This window comes from Chelonia mydas, chromosome 7, assembly GCF_015237465.2.
Source record: "Chelonia mydas isolate rCheMyd1 chromosome 7, rCheMyd1.pri.v2, whole genome shotgun sequence".
Classification (NCBI taxonomy): domain Eukaryota; kingdom Metazoa; phylum Chordata; order Testudines; family Cheloniidae; genus Chelonia; species Chelonia mydas.
Genome location: NC_057853.1, coordinates 30,510,177 through 30,527,945, shown reverse-complemented (window position 1 = coordinate 30,527,945; position 17,769 = coordinate 30,510,177). Strand labels below are relative to the sequence as shown.

The 17,769-nt window shown below is 54.7% G+C and overlaps 1 protein-coding gene and 1 long non-coding RNA gene across 7 annotated transcripts in view; both read right to left on the bottom strand.

The window, feature by feature from the left end:
- LOC119566803 lies at window positions 1-10,126 on the bottom strand. 2 transcript variants are annotated; one of them, XR_006292174.1, is made up of 4 exons: window positions 9,956-10,126; window positions 2,534-2,923; window positions 2,067-2,155; window positions 1-1,457 (listed from the first exon to the last, which is right to left on the bottom strand). It is a non-coding gene; the product is annotated as an uncharacterized LOC119566803 (long non-coding RNA). The 2 variants fall into 2 exon arrangements; XR_005226183.2 differs by lacking the exon at window positions 1-1,457 and having other exon boundaries at window positions 1,890-2,155.
- A 1,004-nt stretch (window positions 10,127-11,130) lies between these two features.
- Window positions 11,131-17,769, bottom strand: part of MACROD1 (mono-ADP ribosylhydrolase 1) — a 184,083-nt gene continuing 177,444 nt past the window's right edge. For 4 of the 5 annotated variants that reach the window (XM_037905031.1, XM_043551515.1, XM_037905032.1 and 1 more), the window contains 5 exons: window positions 15,353-15,474; window positions 14,971-15,001; window positions 14,804-14,877; window positions 14,255-14,336; window positions 11,131-11,318 (listed from right to left, as the gene is read on the bottom strand). In XM_037905031.1, coding sequence (XP_037760959.1) covers window positions 11,182-11,318; window positions 14,255-14,336; window positions 14,804-14,877; window positions 14,971-15,001; window positions 15,353-15,474 — 446 coding nt within the window. In that variant the 3' untranslated portion in view covers window positions 11,131-11,181. Of the gene's footprint in view, window positions 11,319-11,838; window positions 11,874-14,254; window positions 14,337-14,803; window positions 14,878-14,970; window positions 15,002-15,352; window positions 15,475-17,769 lie in introns of all 5 variants that reach the window. The other variant, XM_037905034.2, reaches the window with a different exon arrangement.

Below are 17,769 nucleotides of genomic sequence, written 5' to 3'. Positions count from 1 at the left end.
AGCAGACCATTGGGCCTGTCCAGGCACCAGTGTCCCCCTTCCCCCCGACCTTGCCTGTGGTCCCGTGTAGTCTGCTGTGGGACCTTGGGCTGCAATTGCCCCCAGCTCCTCATATACCTGAGTGGAAAGGTGCACCCTGAACATAGCTGTGGCTGCTGTTCACCCTTGTCCTCTGAACGCAGCCTGGATTGTTTTGCCTCTCATCTGATAGCTTGCGGTAGCAAGCCCCCGAGGCTGAGAAGTCAGTTGGTGTTGCATCTGAAAAGGCCGCCTGAAAGAACTGTCTTGAGGTTGCAAAGCAGAATGCTCGGAAGTTAGGAGACGCCTGCCTGTGCTATCGTTGTCTTCATCTGCCTGGGTCGGTAAGTGCCCGGGATGGAGAGCGATTCAGTATTCGTTTCTTTTTGTCCTCCTCCAGCCCCCTCTGCTGTTTGGTGCCCTGCCCCAGAGGCAGAATTCTGAAGAAGTTCTCTGTGGGCTTCGACAGGGTGTCCTCCAGGGCGGGAAGCACCCTGTGTGGTGGTGGTGTGCCCATTGGAGAGATGGGTCAGCCCCTGCCTCTGGAAAGTCGGGTGGAGGCACCTTGCTCAGTACGGCAGAGCCTCATCTGACTGCGTGAGCCAGAGGAGATTCCTTTTGTGGAGAAACTGCTATGGAGGTGGTCATGTCAGTACACTGCCTCCATTTGAATTACCCCAGTGGAAGGCTGATTAGAATCAGTGTGTCTTCATTGATTAAAGAAGACAGCCTTAGCTTGGGTCAATTTACAACTCAGCAGAGGTGGTAACAGTCAGGGGCTAGGCTATCCCGAGAGTTACTGCATGGCCTGCTATTTATTGTCTTAATTCAGTGGTATGTTAGAAAACAGCAAAGGCTCCTTTGCTCAGGGAAATGCACCAAGGCCTTAAGACAGGCCCAGCTAAGAAGTGAAGCTTGACCTCAAGGTGTTGGGGTAAGGCTCCTACCAAGTTATTTCCCTGTGTTGTCCTTTCAATAAGGATTGCTTTGATTTGTCAGTCCTGGGGCTGAACACCTTGCTGCGGCCCCACTCGGTTCCAGCAAGACTTGCTTTCCCACGGAGGCATGACACGAGTGCAGTTGAGCTCTGCCTCCTGCCAATAGTTAGAGGCTCTACCCCTTTTCCAATACTGCCCCCTGGGGAGGAAGCCCCTCTAACCAACAGTCACCCTCTTGTCAATCATGAAGAACCTTGTGGTTGTTAAGTTGAGGTGCCACGTTAGCAATCCATGATAGTTCATGCTGAACATACATAATATATCACACTACGCTTTAGATAGATCCTGCTCCCACTAGCCATTGGCACCATGCAGGCAGCGGCACTGCTCCTGGCACCTCAGGGATCCGTCTGAGCAGCAGGGAAATGCTCTGGAACCTTCATGCTGACACCAAAGCTGGGCCTTCGTCTTTGAGCTGCTCTGAAGCAAAGTTCATCTCACCTGGGGTGGGGAAGAGGAGGAGGAGAAAGACAGGTAAAAATGACTCCCAGCTGCATTCTTTGCATTGAGACAGTCACCTCAGGGGTGGGAATTTCCAGTGCTCGGCCATATGGTCACCGCCATGTCCTCTCTGTCTGCCAATACCTTTAGGAGGCCCCATCCCAGCAGTTCTGTGGTTTTAGGGAATGCGATAGGCCTCGATGGTCAAAGCCAATTAATTGCAGGAGGGGGAGGAACACCCTGAAGGATGCATCTCCCAGACAAAGAAGCAATGATAGGGAGAACGAGGGTACAGCTGCTAGGCTGAATAGGTGTTGCCCATGGGAGAGAAACTGAGGGGCCCCTGGTGTGTGGGGTGAGCTTGGCCAACACAAGCAATATGCCCTGTGCCCCATAGTTTAGTTGGCCCCTGGAACTTAGAGGCAGGCTCACAACTATTTTCAAGATCAGAACAACTTACCCTGTGATGCAGTGTGCTCCCCCACACCCCCAAAGTCTTGCCCTACGGAGGGGCTTGTCCAACAGAAATATCCCATCCTGGATGCAGGCAGGGCTGGGAGAGAGCTTCCCATCTGGGTTTGAGTGACTCATTGGAATGATCTTTCCCACCTCTGAAGCAGCTGACCCTGAACTCCACTCTGCTGCTTCAGCCTTTTGCTCAGCCCCGGTGGCTTGGGCCTGATTTGCACACACCGGACCTGGGGAGAGAATGAGAGCAGCTCAGCTGAAGCCCACAAGCTATGAGGGGCATGCTTTATCAGCCCTTGCTTTTAGTACCTAGTGTGCCACGAGCCCTGCATGGGATGATTGTGTTGAATCCTGCTCCAACCTACAAAACCTGAGATTCCCCCGTACTATTAAAAATGTCTGTTAATACAGTGTGTACATAGAAATGGGTTTCAGACAATTATTTTGTTAGGTGTGGCCTAAAAGTTTGTATATTACTTTACTGTAACACCATGATAGGTCTTGGGTACGCTTGGTAAACTGACAAGAGTTTAGCATTTTCCTTCAGACTCCCACCGTCTTTTTTTGACCACCCAAATCCCACCTGCAACAAAGTACATTGTACTTACTCCTGCTGCGAGGCTCCATGGCACACCTTTGGGGGGAAGGGGGGGCAGGCTGCTGTCCTGGTCCATATGCAAGCAGGGCCAGGTGATAACATCCCAGTCCTGGAAGCAGACATGGGCAGCTGCTCAGGTCCAGCTGGGGCCTGGTGGGATCTGGCTGGGAGCGGGACAAGCCCCTGTGACACGACAGTGCAATGCTGATCAAACAGCACCCCCGGCGCAAAGGAAAGGGGATTGGTCTGGCTTTCCAGCTGCGCTTCTCCTCCCTCTCACTGTTGCCACAGACATCCCTGCCTCCAACCTTGCAAAGCAAAGCTGGCTGCCTCCTGCGACCATCACTCCACAGCCATCCCTGGCCGAACCTGGGCCAGCTGCATCTTGGCTGGTAAATCGCTATGGAGACAAAAAGAAGAGTGAGGTGATAAACTTCAGCAAAGCAGCCTAGACAGGTCCCCCCTACCCGGGGTGAGGGAAGGAGACAGAGCAGGCTTGTGGCAGGCTCTGTACAAAGGAGATATAATCCACCCTTTATTAGCTTTCTAAGGTTGAGCTCTTAGGGCATGGCCCACACAGCACCCAGCAAGAAAGGGACCCTGCTCCCAGCTGCAGGGGTGTGCAGCGCTATCCTGAGATGCATGGAACAGGCTCCCGCTACAGTTCCCCAGCCAGGAGCAGAGCCGATGGGCTGGGCTGAGCCAGGAGGAAGAGCAGTCCAGCTCCTGGAGCTGTAGCGCACAACCATGCCTCACGGGTTAGGGGGGTCCCTTGTGGAGCCAGGTGGGCCTTTCTCCAGCAGAAAACCCCTCTTTATTTCAGCCACGGCTTCCCGGGGAGGAGGCGGGTTAGGTTAGGTTCGTGTCTCAACTTTGAGAGGTTTCCAAGAATGTTTCAGAGTTGTCGAACGCTCAGACAAATCTACTGGCTCTTACTGAAACCTACTGGGGTGAGTGTAAGTTTCCAGTTGTGCCCTCAGGGGCTATAACTGATTTAGGGCAGAGAGCATGGGGGGCGGGGAATTGGGACTATGACAATAATGGTCATACTTGTTTCCCAGTTGCTGATAACTCAGAAGAAAGTGAGCTCGACTGTTTACGGATCAACAGATAAAGCGCATGATGGTTATCGGTCAGCATCTGCTACAGCTCACCTAATCACACTGGGGGGGTTGGCCGCCTCATTACACATCTGTCTACAGTGTGTAGGCAAAAACCTATGTGATCATGGGAGATTTCACTTTGAGTGACATGTGTAACACATGCTGGAGTTCACACTGCCAGTACTAAAACATCCTTGGTACCTCTAAACAGTAGGGGACAATTTCCTAAAGCTTTAAAATTAAAAAGAGGGGGGGTGTTGCAGCCACTATAAAGAATTCTGTCCTATTAGATCTTGTCCTAACAGAGAGTGGAAGTGCTCACCAAACTGAAAATTAATGGTAGCTTAGCTACCAGTGCTCATGACTTGATCACATGCCAGTTTCACAAAGCTGAGAACAATTTTAATCAAATCAGCTGGAAGGAAAAATTTAATCAGAAAAATATTAATTGGTAAAAGTCTCACAGGATACCCAGAAAGCCACAATACCACACTTGTGGAAGATAGCTGTGCTGGTTAAGAGCATTTAGAGGGGAATTGAAGGCAGCAATAAATAGATTATAAACACATGGAAGAAGAGGCAAGTTGACAGTACTGAATGCAAGTCAGAAGTTAGGCATTGTAGGAAGTTGATCAGGGAAGCCAAGACATAAGGAAAAGCTATGGCTGGCAGTATTAAGGAAGTTTTTTTAAGCTATATGCACTTTCCATGCTACTGGGTTCTATGGAAGCTGATAGAAGCTACTAAAGTCAGACATTTAAAAAAAAAAAAACCCAGCAGATCTAGATAACTTGTACCCAAGAGTTTTAACAGAGCCAGGTGAGGAGCTCACTGCACAGTTACTGTAGCCTTGGAGCACAGGGAAAGTTCCAGAAAAAAGCTAATCTGCCAGTTTAAAAAAGGGGTAAATGGTATGATGGTGTTAATTATAGGCCTGCCATTGACCCTGGACAAGATAGCGGAGCAGCTAACAGGGGACTTGATCACAAGAACAAAACAAGTCAACATGGGTTCCTGGAAAGTAGCTCCTGCCACATTCCCTTTTCTCGAGGAGTTTGGTTGATCAAGGTAATAGCACTGAGGTAGCAGATGTCTGTAATGCATTTGACTGTTAAAAACCCAAACCCTCTAGAGTTACGGCACATGTGACATGAATTAAGAACTAGCTAAGGGATAGGAGTGGTCATTAAGGGGGGTCTGTTTCCAGTGGGGTCCCACAGGAATTAGTTCTTGGCCTTATGCTCTTTAACATTTTTATCTGTGACCTGGAAGAAAACAAAATAGTCACTGATAGAGTCAGCTGATGACAAAGATTGGGGGAGTGGTAAATAATGAAGGGGACAGGTCACCCATTCAGAGCAATTTGGATAGTTTGATAAACTGCCTACAACCAAACTATTTACATTAAAATACACTCTACATCTAGGAGCAAAGAGTGCAGGCCATATACATACACAATGGAGGTCTTGCTCCTGGGAAGTGGCTACTGACAGCGGTGTGGGTTATCGTGGATAATCAGCTGAACGCAAGCTCGGTGCGATGCTGTGGCCAAGAAGAGCTAATGTGATCCTGGGATGCGCAAACTGGGGAATCTTGAGCAGGGAGATCATTTTCCTCTGCATTTGGCAATGGTGCGACCTACAGCCTGTTCTGGGGCTTACAATTGAAGAAGGATGTTGAGAAATTGGAGGGATTCTGAGAAGAGCCAGGAGAAGGATTACAAAACATGCCTTATAGTGAGAGACTCAATCTCTATTTAGCTTGCCAAAGGGAAGATTAAGGGGTGACTTGAACACAGTCTGTAAGTAGCTACCTGGGGAACAGATAGTTAATAATGGGTGCTCCAGTCCAGCAAAGAAAGGTCTAACAATCCAATGGTTGGAGGTTGAAACTCAACACAGACTGGAAAGAGGACACGCTTTCTTAGCGTGCGCCTTCATAATTAACCCTTGGGAAGGCTTACCGGGGTCCGGGTGGATTCTCCCTCGTTGACAGTTTTGAAATCAGGATGGGATGTTTTTCTAAAGAGATCTGCTCTGGGAATTATTTTGGGGCAGTTCTCTGGGCCTGTGTCGTATGGGAGGGCAGAGACCATGATCCTAATGGTCCCTTTGTGCCTTAGAATCTATGACATCAAATAGTAGAGGTCTTAAAGGAGTTTTTAGAGTAAGGGCCGGGGGAGAGCCAACAGGTGCGGAGGAGTATGTGATTCAGCCAGACACATCCCTTAGCGGAGGATTTATTAGAAGGGGAAATGATCTCCTAGGAAAGAGGAGAGGATCAACATTGATAACATAGGTAGGACCTAAAGAGAAATGGTCAAATGAAAACAGTCCCAGTCAATCACATCACATGGAGGCAGATGAGTAAATATGGACCAATTTGATCAGTAGGCCATGTTGGTGGGGAAATGGTGCCATGCTAAAAAAGTCAGCCTCCAATAAGATGATGATCTTGAATCAAACCGTACCGTGGAATCGCTATGGGCAGAATGTCTATGCTTGAATAATGAGAGTAGAAATATAATCCTGACCAGCAGAGTGATGGTGATTGCATAATCTCAGAGGAAATGAGAGGCTATACAAACAGAAAACCCAACAATGGAGGAATTCAACTATCTTTTTATTGGCACATGTCCCCTCGGTATGGGATGCTGAGATAACATTTCTAGACACCGTTAATGACTACTTCTCGCAGCAGCTTGTCCTGGGACCCACAAGGGGAGAGGCAATTCTTGGTTCGATCCAAAGTGGTGCATGGGATCTGGTCCAAGAGGTCACTACAGCTGAACTGCTCAGTAACATTGACCATAAGGTGATTAAATTAACATCCTTGTAGGGCAGATATAATCAAAGAAACCCACCCCAGAAGCATTTAACTTCAAAAAGGGGAACTACTCAAAAATGAGGAAGCTAGTTAAATAGCAATTAAAAGGAACCGTCGAAAGAGCAAAGTGCCTGCAAACTGCATGGAAACGACTTAAAACACCATAACAAAGGCTCCAACTACATGTGTTGCCACTGCCACCACCCTCGCCCTCAAAAACAGAGAATCAGTAAGAGGATCAAAAAATGCCACCATGGCTAAACAGCCGAGTAAGTGGCAGATAGAGGCAAAGAAGCATCCTTTGAAAATTGGAAGTCAAATCCAAGTGAGGAGAATAGAAAGGAACAAACTCTGCCAGGTCAAGTGTAAAAGTACAGTTAGACGCAAGACACCTCGAAGAGCAACAAGCAAAAGACAAAAATTAACAGCTAAAAAGTTTAAGTACATCAGAAGCAGGAAGCCTGCCAAACCGCTGGAGGATCAAGGTGCTAAAGGAGCACTCAAGGAAGACAAGGCTATTGCGGAGAAGCTTAATGACTTCTGTGCATCAGTCTTCGCTGCAGAGGTTCTGAGGGACGTCCCCACACCCGAACCATTCTTTTTCAGTGACAAATCTGAGGAACTGTCCCAGATTGAGGTGTTGATAGGAAGTGGGTTTGGAACAAGTTGCTAAATTATACAGTTATAAGTCACCAGGACCAGATGGTACTCCCGGATCAGTAACTGGTTACAAGACAGGAAACAAAGGATAGGACTCAATGATCAGGTTTCTCAACGGAGAGCAGGAAGTGGCAGGGTCCCCCGAAGATCTGTACTGGGACCAGTGTGGTTCAACATATTCATAAGTGATTTGGAAAAGGGGGTGAACAGTGAGGTGGCAAAATTTGCAGATGATATTAGACGCCTCAAGATTGCAGTCCGCTTTGGACTGAACTAAGAGTTACAAAGGGATCTCACAAAACTGGGTGACAGGGCAACAAAATGGCACATGAAATTCAATGTTGCAAAGATCGAGGACTATAAAAGCACGAATAGTGTGGAGAAAGTGAAGTGTTATTTACCCCTTCTCACAACCCAATGAAATTAATAGGCAGCAGGTTTAAGAAACATAAGGCAGGACCCTTCTTCACACAACATAGTCAGGTTGTGAAGGCCAAAATTATAACTGGGTTCAAAAAAGCGATAGGTAAGTTCCTGGAGTTTAGGTCCATCAGTGGCTGTTAGCCAAGTTGGTCAGAGATGCAGTCCCATGGTCTGTGCGTCCTTCAGCCTCTGACTGCCAGAAACTGGAACTGGACGACGGGGGCTGGATAGCTTGATCAATTGCTCTCTTGCGTTCATTCTCGGAAGCATCTGGCCCTGGCCACTGTCGGAAAACAGGATACTGGGCCAGACAGACCATGGGTCTGATGCAGCACGGCCGTTCTTATGACATTTTCATAATGAAACTCTCTGGTTAGCAACAGTTGTGATTGGCACTTCAAGCTAGTTGGACAAAAATTTTTAAAGAGGTCAAAATTGACCTCCTTCAACAACCTGAACTGACTGAAGTCTGGACGTTTAACTCTGTCCCCATTCACCTGGGGAACATTTCAGGCTCTTGTAAGTGCTCCCAGGGAGGAAGGCGCTTCCCTGCCCAGGGGACGGCTCAATCTCTGCAGCTGTCCTAGGGGGAAGGGGGACTCGCCTCAGCACCCAAATGGTTACAGAAACATGCCTGGGACCTTAGGATACAGTTGGGTCAATAAGGTTTAAGTTTACCAGCAACTCCAAACACACCACTCACGTTTGTTCCAGTTTGAACCCAAACCAGCATTTCTCAGCTGCACAAAAAAGGCTGGAAAAAATGGGATCAGACAGAAGTGCTGCATTTTGACACAAGCCAAAGGTTTTCCATTTGGGTCATTTGTTACGAGGCCAGCAGGATGCCTACCCGGGGTGGGAGGAGATTGCAAGGGCCTCTCTTCTGAGTCTGAGCCCCGTGGTGAGTACTCACCTGGGAGAGCCTCCGTCAATTCTCTCCCAGCTCGATGCGGAAAGGGATTTGAACACGAGTCTCCCACCTTGCGGCAGCCATCCTAGCCACCGGGCCCTGGGCCTGTTGAAGCTTGTCCCCTTTGCCTAAAATACTTCAGCGACTGAGCAGAGACAGGGCCATCTGCCATGCCCATGGCAAGTGCCCTAAGCCACCGGGCTACGGGTTAGATGGCAGGTCCTCATTCCCCCCTTCCCCGCCACGCCCAGGCATTTGGCACATCTCACCCTCCCCGGACTTGGACAGATAGCTCAGAATCAAAGCAAGTGCCGAGCTGGGTCAAAGTGAAGTGCTACCGGCTGAAGTCACTGACGTGTTTCTATGCCCTCGGGGTGGCCAAAGCTGGGCAGGGAACTCGGCACTTGTTTGCCAATGGTTTTGGGTTGGCCAAACTCCATTTCTAGCAAATCAGCGCTTGGCTGAAGAGACATCGCCCAGCTTTACCCGTGGATCTAGGTGTCCGAGCCACCAAGGCCCCAGCCCCACAGGCATCTCTGGCCCATCAGAACTCCTCCCCCCTCAAATTAGAACCCCCGAGTCCCAATGCTGTCCCCACTCAAATGGGGCACAGGAATCCCGATCCCACCCCCCTACTTTTGCCAGAGTGGAACCCAGGGTTCCTAGTACCCACCCCAGCTCCACCACGGCAGAAACCCAGCAGTCCTGACATTCTCCCCCAGCCCTGAGCCCCGCTTCCCAAGCATGAGGCATGGGGCACAGAAATCCTGAGCACCCTCTCCCCCCCCCCCCCCCCCCAAAAAAAAAAACCCCCTTCTTCCCCACCAGAATGGAACCCTGGAGTCCTCCCCCGCCCCTCCAGGCCCCGCCACATTCCCAGGGCAAAAGGAGATGAGGATGGGGACCCTCATCCTGCAATGTAGCTCCTGTCCCAGGCTTCCTCCTGCAAGAGCTCTGTGGCGGCAGATTGCTAGGTGACTGCCCAGGAGTGGGTCTTGCAACACCACCAGCGAGTGGTTCCCCAGCCCTGGCCCAGCCCCAAATCCTCCCTCGGGCAGACGCCTCAAGGAACAAAAGGCTTTTAGGTCTCTGGTCTCTGCCCCCGCAGGTCCCCTACTCAGCTCCAGGGAGACTCCATTTCCAGGGCATGCAGCCAGCTGGCTCCCTGCTGCAGAGAGCCCTCAGTTCAGCGCACCACTCTGCCCCCCCCCCCCATAGCTCTGCTCACACCCCTCACTCCTGACCCACAGCCCCCCCACTAGCCCCCCACACAACTCCACCGGTGCCCTTCAGGCCCAACCCACAGCCTCCTGCTGGCTTCATGCACACTGCTCTTCCATTACCCCTCACTCCTGACCCACAGCCCCTTGCTAGCCCCCCACCCCCCAGCTGCGCTGGTGCCCCTCAATCCTAACCCACAGCACCCCCCACAGTTCCACCAGTGCCCCTCATTCCTGACCCGCAGCCCCCCCGCCAGCCCAGCCCAACTGAGGCACCTGCTGCTGCTCACCCAGCTAATCTGTATTCGACCCAACAGCCGCTGCTGCTGCCTTTGTCTCCTGCTCCAGCCAGGTGTGACGGGGAAGTGGGGGCTGGGCACCCCCCCGCCTAGCGGGAGAGCGAGCAAAGGAAATTAATTACCAAGGCTGCGCCGCCAGCCCGGAGCCAGAGAGCGGCACACACAGCCCCCGCTCCCAGCGCATGTCCCCGCAGCAGAGGCTCCCCACCCACCCAGCCCGGCAGGGCACTGTGAGCGCCACTCTCAGGGCAGAGTTTAAGGGGCGCACCAGCCTCGTTACCTAACTCCCAGCCCCCCCATAACCACCACACCCCATCGCCACCCAGAGTGCTGGAGACAAGCCAGGAATCCTGGCTTCCAGCCCCTCCCGCAAGCTCTGGGTCACCGCCCTGACTGCTAACAGGAGCCCCCCGGAAGAACAGTGAATGGGGAGTCCTTTGAATTCCAGCCCCCCAACCCCAGCTATGGGGGCAGCCAGCCCTGGCAGGTGGGAGGGGAACAGAGAGAACCCTCCTGGGGGAGAGCAGCTGCAATGGCTTGTGGCTAGGCAGGGCAGGGCAGGGCAGGGCAGGGCCGGGCCCCGGACTCCTGGGTTCTAGCCTCAGGTCTAGAAGCAGCCCCAAAACCCACAGCCCTGGCGGTCAGCCTGAGCCTGCCTGGAGAAGCCTTTTAAAGACACCTGCTCAGCCCCACCCCCCCATTAGAGAGCGAGAGAGAGAGAGAGTGTGTGTGTGTGAGAGCGAGATACTCACCTAATGCAGGGCCCTGCCCAGGGAATCAGGGAGCTGGAGTCTGGGGTCACTGTCCCTGCCCCCTAAATACCAATATCTGAGTCTGGGACATTTAGTGCAGCCCCCATAGACCCTAGGAGTCCTGAGTGCGGCACGTCCCTACTGAAGAGCCTGAAGTGGACACGTGCCTCTGAATTTCTGCACTGTCCAGACCGCAAACCCTCCCCACATGTTGTGTTCGTCTTGGTCCCTGCTGGAGGGAATGAGCCCAGCTCTGTGTCTGGCCCTACCACCCCCTGCTGGACAGCATCAGAACCACCCAGCCTGTCGCCCAGCTCTGGATCCTCGGACCCGGGCCCCTCCCCACTCTGAGGAAGCTCCCAGTCAGGGGCCTTGGGACAGGGACTCTCCCAGAAAGCAGCAGTAACACGATAATTCAAAGCAAATAACTTTATTAGCTGAGCGGGAAGCAAGGGGGGGGGGGTCTCACTGCAGGGAAGTGAAGGTGCTGAAGTTGGAGGTGGGGGGTCTTTTCTCTTCTGGGCGCAATAATGTGGGGGTTGGGGGACAATCAGCAGAGAAGGGGGGGCAGGCAGTGTCTCTGGGGGCCTTCTCGGTGGCGTCTGTGGGGGAAGAAAGACGCGGGGTCAGATCTGTGCATCGGGGGCAACAGGCCAGGAGCAGGTGTATGGGGTGGGGACAGAAGGAAGGCAGCATTTGGTACTCAACCCCCACTGGCCATGGGATCAGTGCCTCATTCCCAACCTGCAGCCCCCCACTAGCTCAGCCCTCGGCTCCTTCCCCCCGCTCTGCCGGTGCCCCTCAATCTCAACCCACAGTCCCCTGCTTTACCAGCCTTGGGATCCCAAACCAGCTCTGCCAGTGCCCCACCATCCCAACCCACAGCCCCCTGCTATTCTATCCTTGGGCTCTGGCCCCCAGCTCTGCCAGTGGCCCTCAGTCCCACTGCACGGCCCCCCCCCACCATCCCAGTTCTGCCAGTACCTCTCAGTCCTGACCCACAGTCCCCCCCCCCCCATCCAGCTCTGCCGGTGTCCCTCAGTAGCCCCTGCTATCCCAGATGATGTGGTTCTGGGGTTAGGAGAGCTCCCCCCACTGCACACGGTGCTGGGTTCTGCTTACCCATTGCAGGGGGGAGGGATGGGGTCAGGATCAGGCTAGAAAGAAGAGACGGGTGAGGGTTAATCCAGGGAATCCTCCCCCAAACACACCCAATGCCCAGTGGGGGAGGGGGAAGGCCCCCATCTACCCTCCCTGGGTGCCCACAGGGTCCATCAGAATATGTGTGGGGCAGGACAAGGGGGAGGGGAAGGGCCCCCATGTGCTGGATGGGGAAGAGTGCAGGGCCTAGGGTGGAGGTACAGGGTGGTAGTGGCAGCAGGGGGATGTTCTCATGGGAAGGGGAGAATCATGAGTTGAGGGGTGGGGCCCAGGGCTGGTGGGGGGGTGGGGGGCGGATGGAGGGCACTCGGAGGATGGGGAAAGGTTTTGGGCTGGAGGGTGGGAAGGGGTTGGGGGGATGTGGGGGCAGGTCAGGAGGCTGTGGGGGAAAGGCCCAGGGGGCAGAGGTTCTGCAGGGGGAGGGGTGGCCAGGAGCAGAGGCTATGGGGGAGCACTGGTAAGCAGTCAGGGGATAAGAGGGAAGGTCCCCTCACAGATCAGTAACTGGTTACAAGACAGGAGACAAAGGATAGCACTCAATGGTCAGTTTTCACAGTGGAGAGAGATAAATAGCGGTGTCCCCCAGGGGGCTGTTCTGGGACCAGTCCTAATCCACATATTCATAAATGATCTGGAAAAAGGGGTAAATAGTGAGGCGGCAAAGTTTGCAGATGATACAAAATTATTCAAGGTAGTTAAGTCCCAGGCAGGCTGCGAAGGACATATCCCAACTCTACATACAAAATGATGGGGTCTAAATGGGCTGTTATCGCTCAAGAGAGATCTTGGAGTCACTGTGGCGAGTTCTCTGAAAACTTCCCCTCAATGTGCAGCAGCCGACAAAAACGCTTACCAGAATGTTAGGAACCATTGGAAAAGGGACAGATAATAAAAGAGAAAATATCATAATGTCACTAGCTAAATCCCTGGTACGTCCACACACTGAATGCTGCGTGCAGTTCCGGTCGCCCCATCTCAGAAAAGATACAGTAGAATTGGAGAAAGTGCAGAGAAGGGCAACAAAAACGATGAGGGGACGGAACCACTTCCGTATGAGAGACTGAAAAGAGGCGACTAAGAGGATATGATGGCGGTCTATGAAATCAGGACTGGGGTGGAGAAAGTAAATGGGGAAGTGTTGTTTACCCCTTCCCATAACACAAGGACCAGTGGGTCACCCCATGAAATTAACGGGCAGCAGGTTTGAAACAAACACAAGGCCGTATTTCTTCACACGACGCACCGTCAGCCCATGGAACTCATTGCCAGGGGATGTTGTGAAGGCCAAAAATCTAACTGCGTTCAAAAAAGAATTGGATGAGTTCCTGGAGGACAGGTCCACCAATGGCTATTAGCCAAGATGGTCAGAGATGTACCCCACGCTCTGGGTGTCCCTAAACCTCTAATTGCCAGAAGCTGGGACTGGACGACAGGGGATGGCTCACTCGATCAATTGCCCTCTTGTGGTCATTCCCTCTGGGGCACCTGGCATTGGCCACTGTCACAGACAGGATACGGGGCTAGATGGACCATTGGTCTGACCCAGTGTGGCCGTTCTTGTGGTCTTAAGCTTGCTGACAGGGTCCTGCAGGATAAGGGGAGTCACAGGAGAGCCCTGAGGGACTGGTGAGGAGAGGTTGGGGGGAAGAGTGGGGGAGACTATGGGGGGATTGGTGGGGCAGGGGAGCTGTACCAATGGGGAACTAGAGGAATGGGGGGCTGGGGAGAGTCCTATGGGTCAGAGTGGGGGGTTATGGGGGCTGAACCAATGGGGAACTTGATGGGTTGGAGGCCAGGGGTTGGGGGGGTCCTGGAGGGGCTGGGAGAACTGCAGGGGGGATCCATGGGGACTGTACCAATGGGGAAGTAGAGAGGTGAAAGTTTAGGGGGGCATACCGATGAGGAAGTAGAAGGATGGGGGTTGGGGGGGCAAACCAATGGGCAAGTAGAGAGGTGTGGGTCTGGGGGCTGTACCAATGGGGAAGTAGAGGAGTGGGGGTCGGGGGGGCGTACTAATGGGGAAGTATTGGGGTGGAGGTCAGGGGAGCCATACCAATGAGGAAGTAGAAGGGTGGGGGTCTGGGGGGGGTCTGTACCACTGGGGAAGTAGAGAGGTGGGGGTCTGGGGGGCCATACTAATGAGGAAGCAGAGGGGTGGAGGTCGGGGGGGGTATACCAATGGGGAGGTAGAGAGATGGGGGTCTGGGCGGCCATACTAATGGGGAAGTAGAGGGGTGGAGGTTGGGGGCACCGTACCAATGGGAAGGTAGAGGGGTGTAGGTCAGGGGATCCGTACCAATGAGGAAGCAGAGGGGTGGACGTCGGGGGGGGCATACCAATGGGGAAGTAGAGGGGTGAGGATCTGGAGGGGCCATACCAATGGGGAAGTAGAGGGGCAGCTTCTCCTTGTAAATCTCCTCATCCTTCTCCTGGAAGACGCAGATCACCAGCCGGTCGACCTGCCGGGTGTGAGCGGGGATGTGGGTCAGTGGTGAGGACGGACTCCAGCATTGGGGGTGGGGGGAGGACTCAAGGGTTGGCAGAGCTGAGAGCTGCAGGTCTGGGCACCTGGCCTTAAAAGACTCAACTCCTCCCCTGATCATCACCCCCCCCCGGGTCACAATGGTGTGAGCACAGCCACAGGCCCGCTCACAAACACCCATGTGCATACACGTGCACATTCACAGTCACCCATGTGCATGCTCACAAACACCGACGTGCACGCTCACAAACCCATTCACACTCATGTGCATGCTCACACACACCCATGAGAACACTCCCCCCAGGTGCACAATGCCCCAAGCACCTCCATGTTCCCGTGCACACTCCCGCATGCGCCCGCTGTTCACACCCCCGTGCTCCCATGGGCAGTGTGGTGCTCGTGAACCTGCCCCGCCCAGCAGGGGGGGCCCACGCTTCCCCTCACCTTCTCCTTGTTCGCCTCCAGCCACTCCCGCAGCGTCCTCAGGACGACCTCGGCAGCGGCATCGCTGGGGTACCCTGGGGGCAGAGCAGCAGGGATCAGAGCCAGGGCCTGGAGCGAGCCCCCAGCCCAGGAGAGGGGTCAAGTCCCAGGCCCAGCCCCATACTCACCGAACACGCCCGTGGAGAGACAAGGGAAGGCCTGGGAGGAGAGACAGTGGGTGAGGGAGACACCTGCCACCCCTGCAGCACCCACCGCCCCCAGGACCCCATGCCCCACACAACTGCCACCCCAGACCGCTGCCTGCCCAACACCCCCCCCACAGCACCATCCTCCAAAACACTGCTCCCATCCCTCCCACTGCCCTCCCTCATTGCCCCCCACAGCACTGTCCCTCACAGCACCCCTCCCTACAATGCCCTCTCCCAACCTGCCTCACCTCCCTCTGCCCTCTGCAACCTCTTCTCCATTTGCATAAACCTCCTTTCTCCCCAGCTGCATGACCCCCAGCAAATCCCAGCCCCTCCCTCAGGCACCTCCAGGCTCTCTCACCACGGTGCGGAGTTTGTTTTCCACAGCCAGTTTCAGGCTGTTCTTGTAGCAGTTCTCCAGCTCCTTTTCCTGGGACGCACTCGGCTCCCCCTGGGCAATGGGACCCACTGCGTGGATGACATCTGCACCGGGGGAAGGCAGGGGGATGAGCGCTAGGGAGACCCCCTGGCCTCGCCCTGCAGCACAGCACCCCCTAGTGCTGGACTGGGGCATGCACTGACTGCAAGGGGGAGCACCCCCTACTGAGCCCCCACCCTCATCACAGCGCCCCCTAGCACCGCACTGACTGTGAGGGGAGAGCACCCCCATTCTGAACCCTGCCCTGCCACACAGCACCCCCTAGCGCCGCACTGACTGCGAGGGGAGAGCAGCCCCTACTGAGCCCCCGCCCCTCAGCACAGCGCCCCCTAGCGCCGCACCAACTGCGAGAGGAGAGCACCCCCTACTGAGCCCCACAGCCCCTGAAAGTCTTCCATTCATAAGCTGCCCCAACTCAGCCTAACTTGGCAGTGGGCAGGCTCAGGGCACAAGCTGGGGGTGAGGGCAGCAGTGCTGCCTGGTGGCTGCATTTGGTACTGAGCCCCGTGCCCCTGAGCCAAGGGGCAAGGAGAGGGGGGCGGCTGCAGTGAAATATGGGCCCAGCAAGGGATGGTTTTAAGGGGCTTTTCCAGGCTGATCCCTCCCTCCATCCCACCCCAGACACCCCGTTTGACTCTATCCCTCCATCCCTCCCTCCCCAGACACCCCCATCTCTCCCTCCCACCCCAGACACCCCATCTATCCCTCCCTCCCTCCCCAGACACCTCCATCTATACCTCCCTCCCCAGACACCCCCATCTATCCATCCCTCCCTCCCCAGACACCTCCATCTATCCCTCCCTCCCTCCTTCCCTCTCCAGACACCCCATCTATCCCTCCCTCCCTCCCTCCCTTCCCAGACACCCTCATCTATCCCTCCCTCCTTCCCCAGACATCTATCTATCCCTCCCTCCCTCCCTCCCTTCCCAGACACCCCCATCTATCCTTCCCTCCATCAATCCCTCTCTGCCTTCCTCCCTCGACACCCCCATCTATCCCTCCCTCCCTCCTTCCCTCCCCAGACTCCCCATCTATCTATCCCTCCTTCCCTCTCCAGACACCCCCATCTATCCATCCCTCCCCGATCCCCAGACACGTCCCTCCTTCTGTCCCTCCCTCTCTCCCTAGGTGGCTGGAAGATGACAGTTGCATTGCCAACACCCAGCTGGTCTCCCTCACCCCCACGGGCCCTCCCTGGCTCTGGTCCCAGAGTGGACCAGTGAGATGGGTCCATGTGGGCACAAATCTGGAGCTGAGCGCCCCATGTGACACAGTCGGGTGAGAGAAGCCAACCCCGGCTTGGGGGCGTTCGAGTGCTCCTCACGCATCCTATGTGCCTGGTCTTGGGTTGGTCTCCTGGCTCCCCACCCCACCCCCGGCTGGCGCCCGGTGTCACAAATCTCTCCCCGTCTCAGACAGCGCCATGTGGCTGCCCAGCCCTTGGCTCCCGCTCCGCCAGGCTAGATCAGGCCTCGGAGTTAGTGACCAATGCCCTGAGAACCAGGACTGCTCGGCCTGGGGCCTTGGCAATGGCTGGCCCTTTCCAAGCGTCCGCAGAGAACAAACATCGAGTCTGTCCCCGAGTTCGCCATTGGCCAAAACTTCCCCGCAGTTTTATTTTCGGTTCAACCCAAAACAATCCCCCCCACCCCCGACTTTTTGGAACCACCAGCAAATCCTCTGCCCAGCTCTGCCCACCACACCACCAGACTGCCTGGCCCTCAGGCATCCCTCTTGCTCTGTGTGCGTCTGTCCACCCTGTGCTCCCTGGACAGGGATGGATATTAATTGGGCCCCCACTGGGAGACGCCCTTCCCATCACGCTCCCTTCGCCCGTTTCCATGTCAGGCAAGGATGCTGGACGCTGCTTGGGGCCGGGGTGGGGTGTGGGACATTCACACACGTTGCATAGAATGGGCATCAAGGATCAGCCTTGCCAACCGTGGGGGTGAGGAGGGTTATCTTGCCCACAGCCCGACTGCTTTCCCCGCCCAGGTCACTCAATAATGAACAAAGACCCCCGCAACTATCCCAGCCAGGGCTGCCCCCCAGCTCTGCCGGTGCCCCTCAGTCCCGACCTGCAGCCCCTGAGCACTGATTACCAATTGAACTGAACTGCAACGCTGACAACAGAGACCAGGCAGCTCATTGCATGAGTGACAAGGGGTTGGATTTGAAGCTGGGGATGGGAGGTGGGAGCCGCAGGGGACCGGGCAGAGGGATAGCTTGGTGGTTTGAGCATTGGCCTGCTAAACCCAGGGTTGTGAGCTCAATCCTTGAGGGGGCCATTTAGGGATCTGGGGTTGGGGATTGGTCCTGCTTTGAGCAGGGGGGGTTGG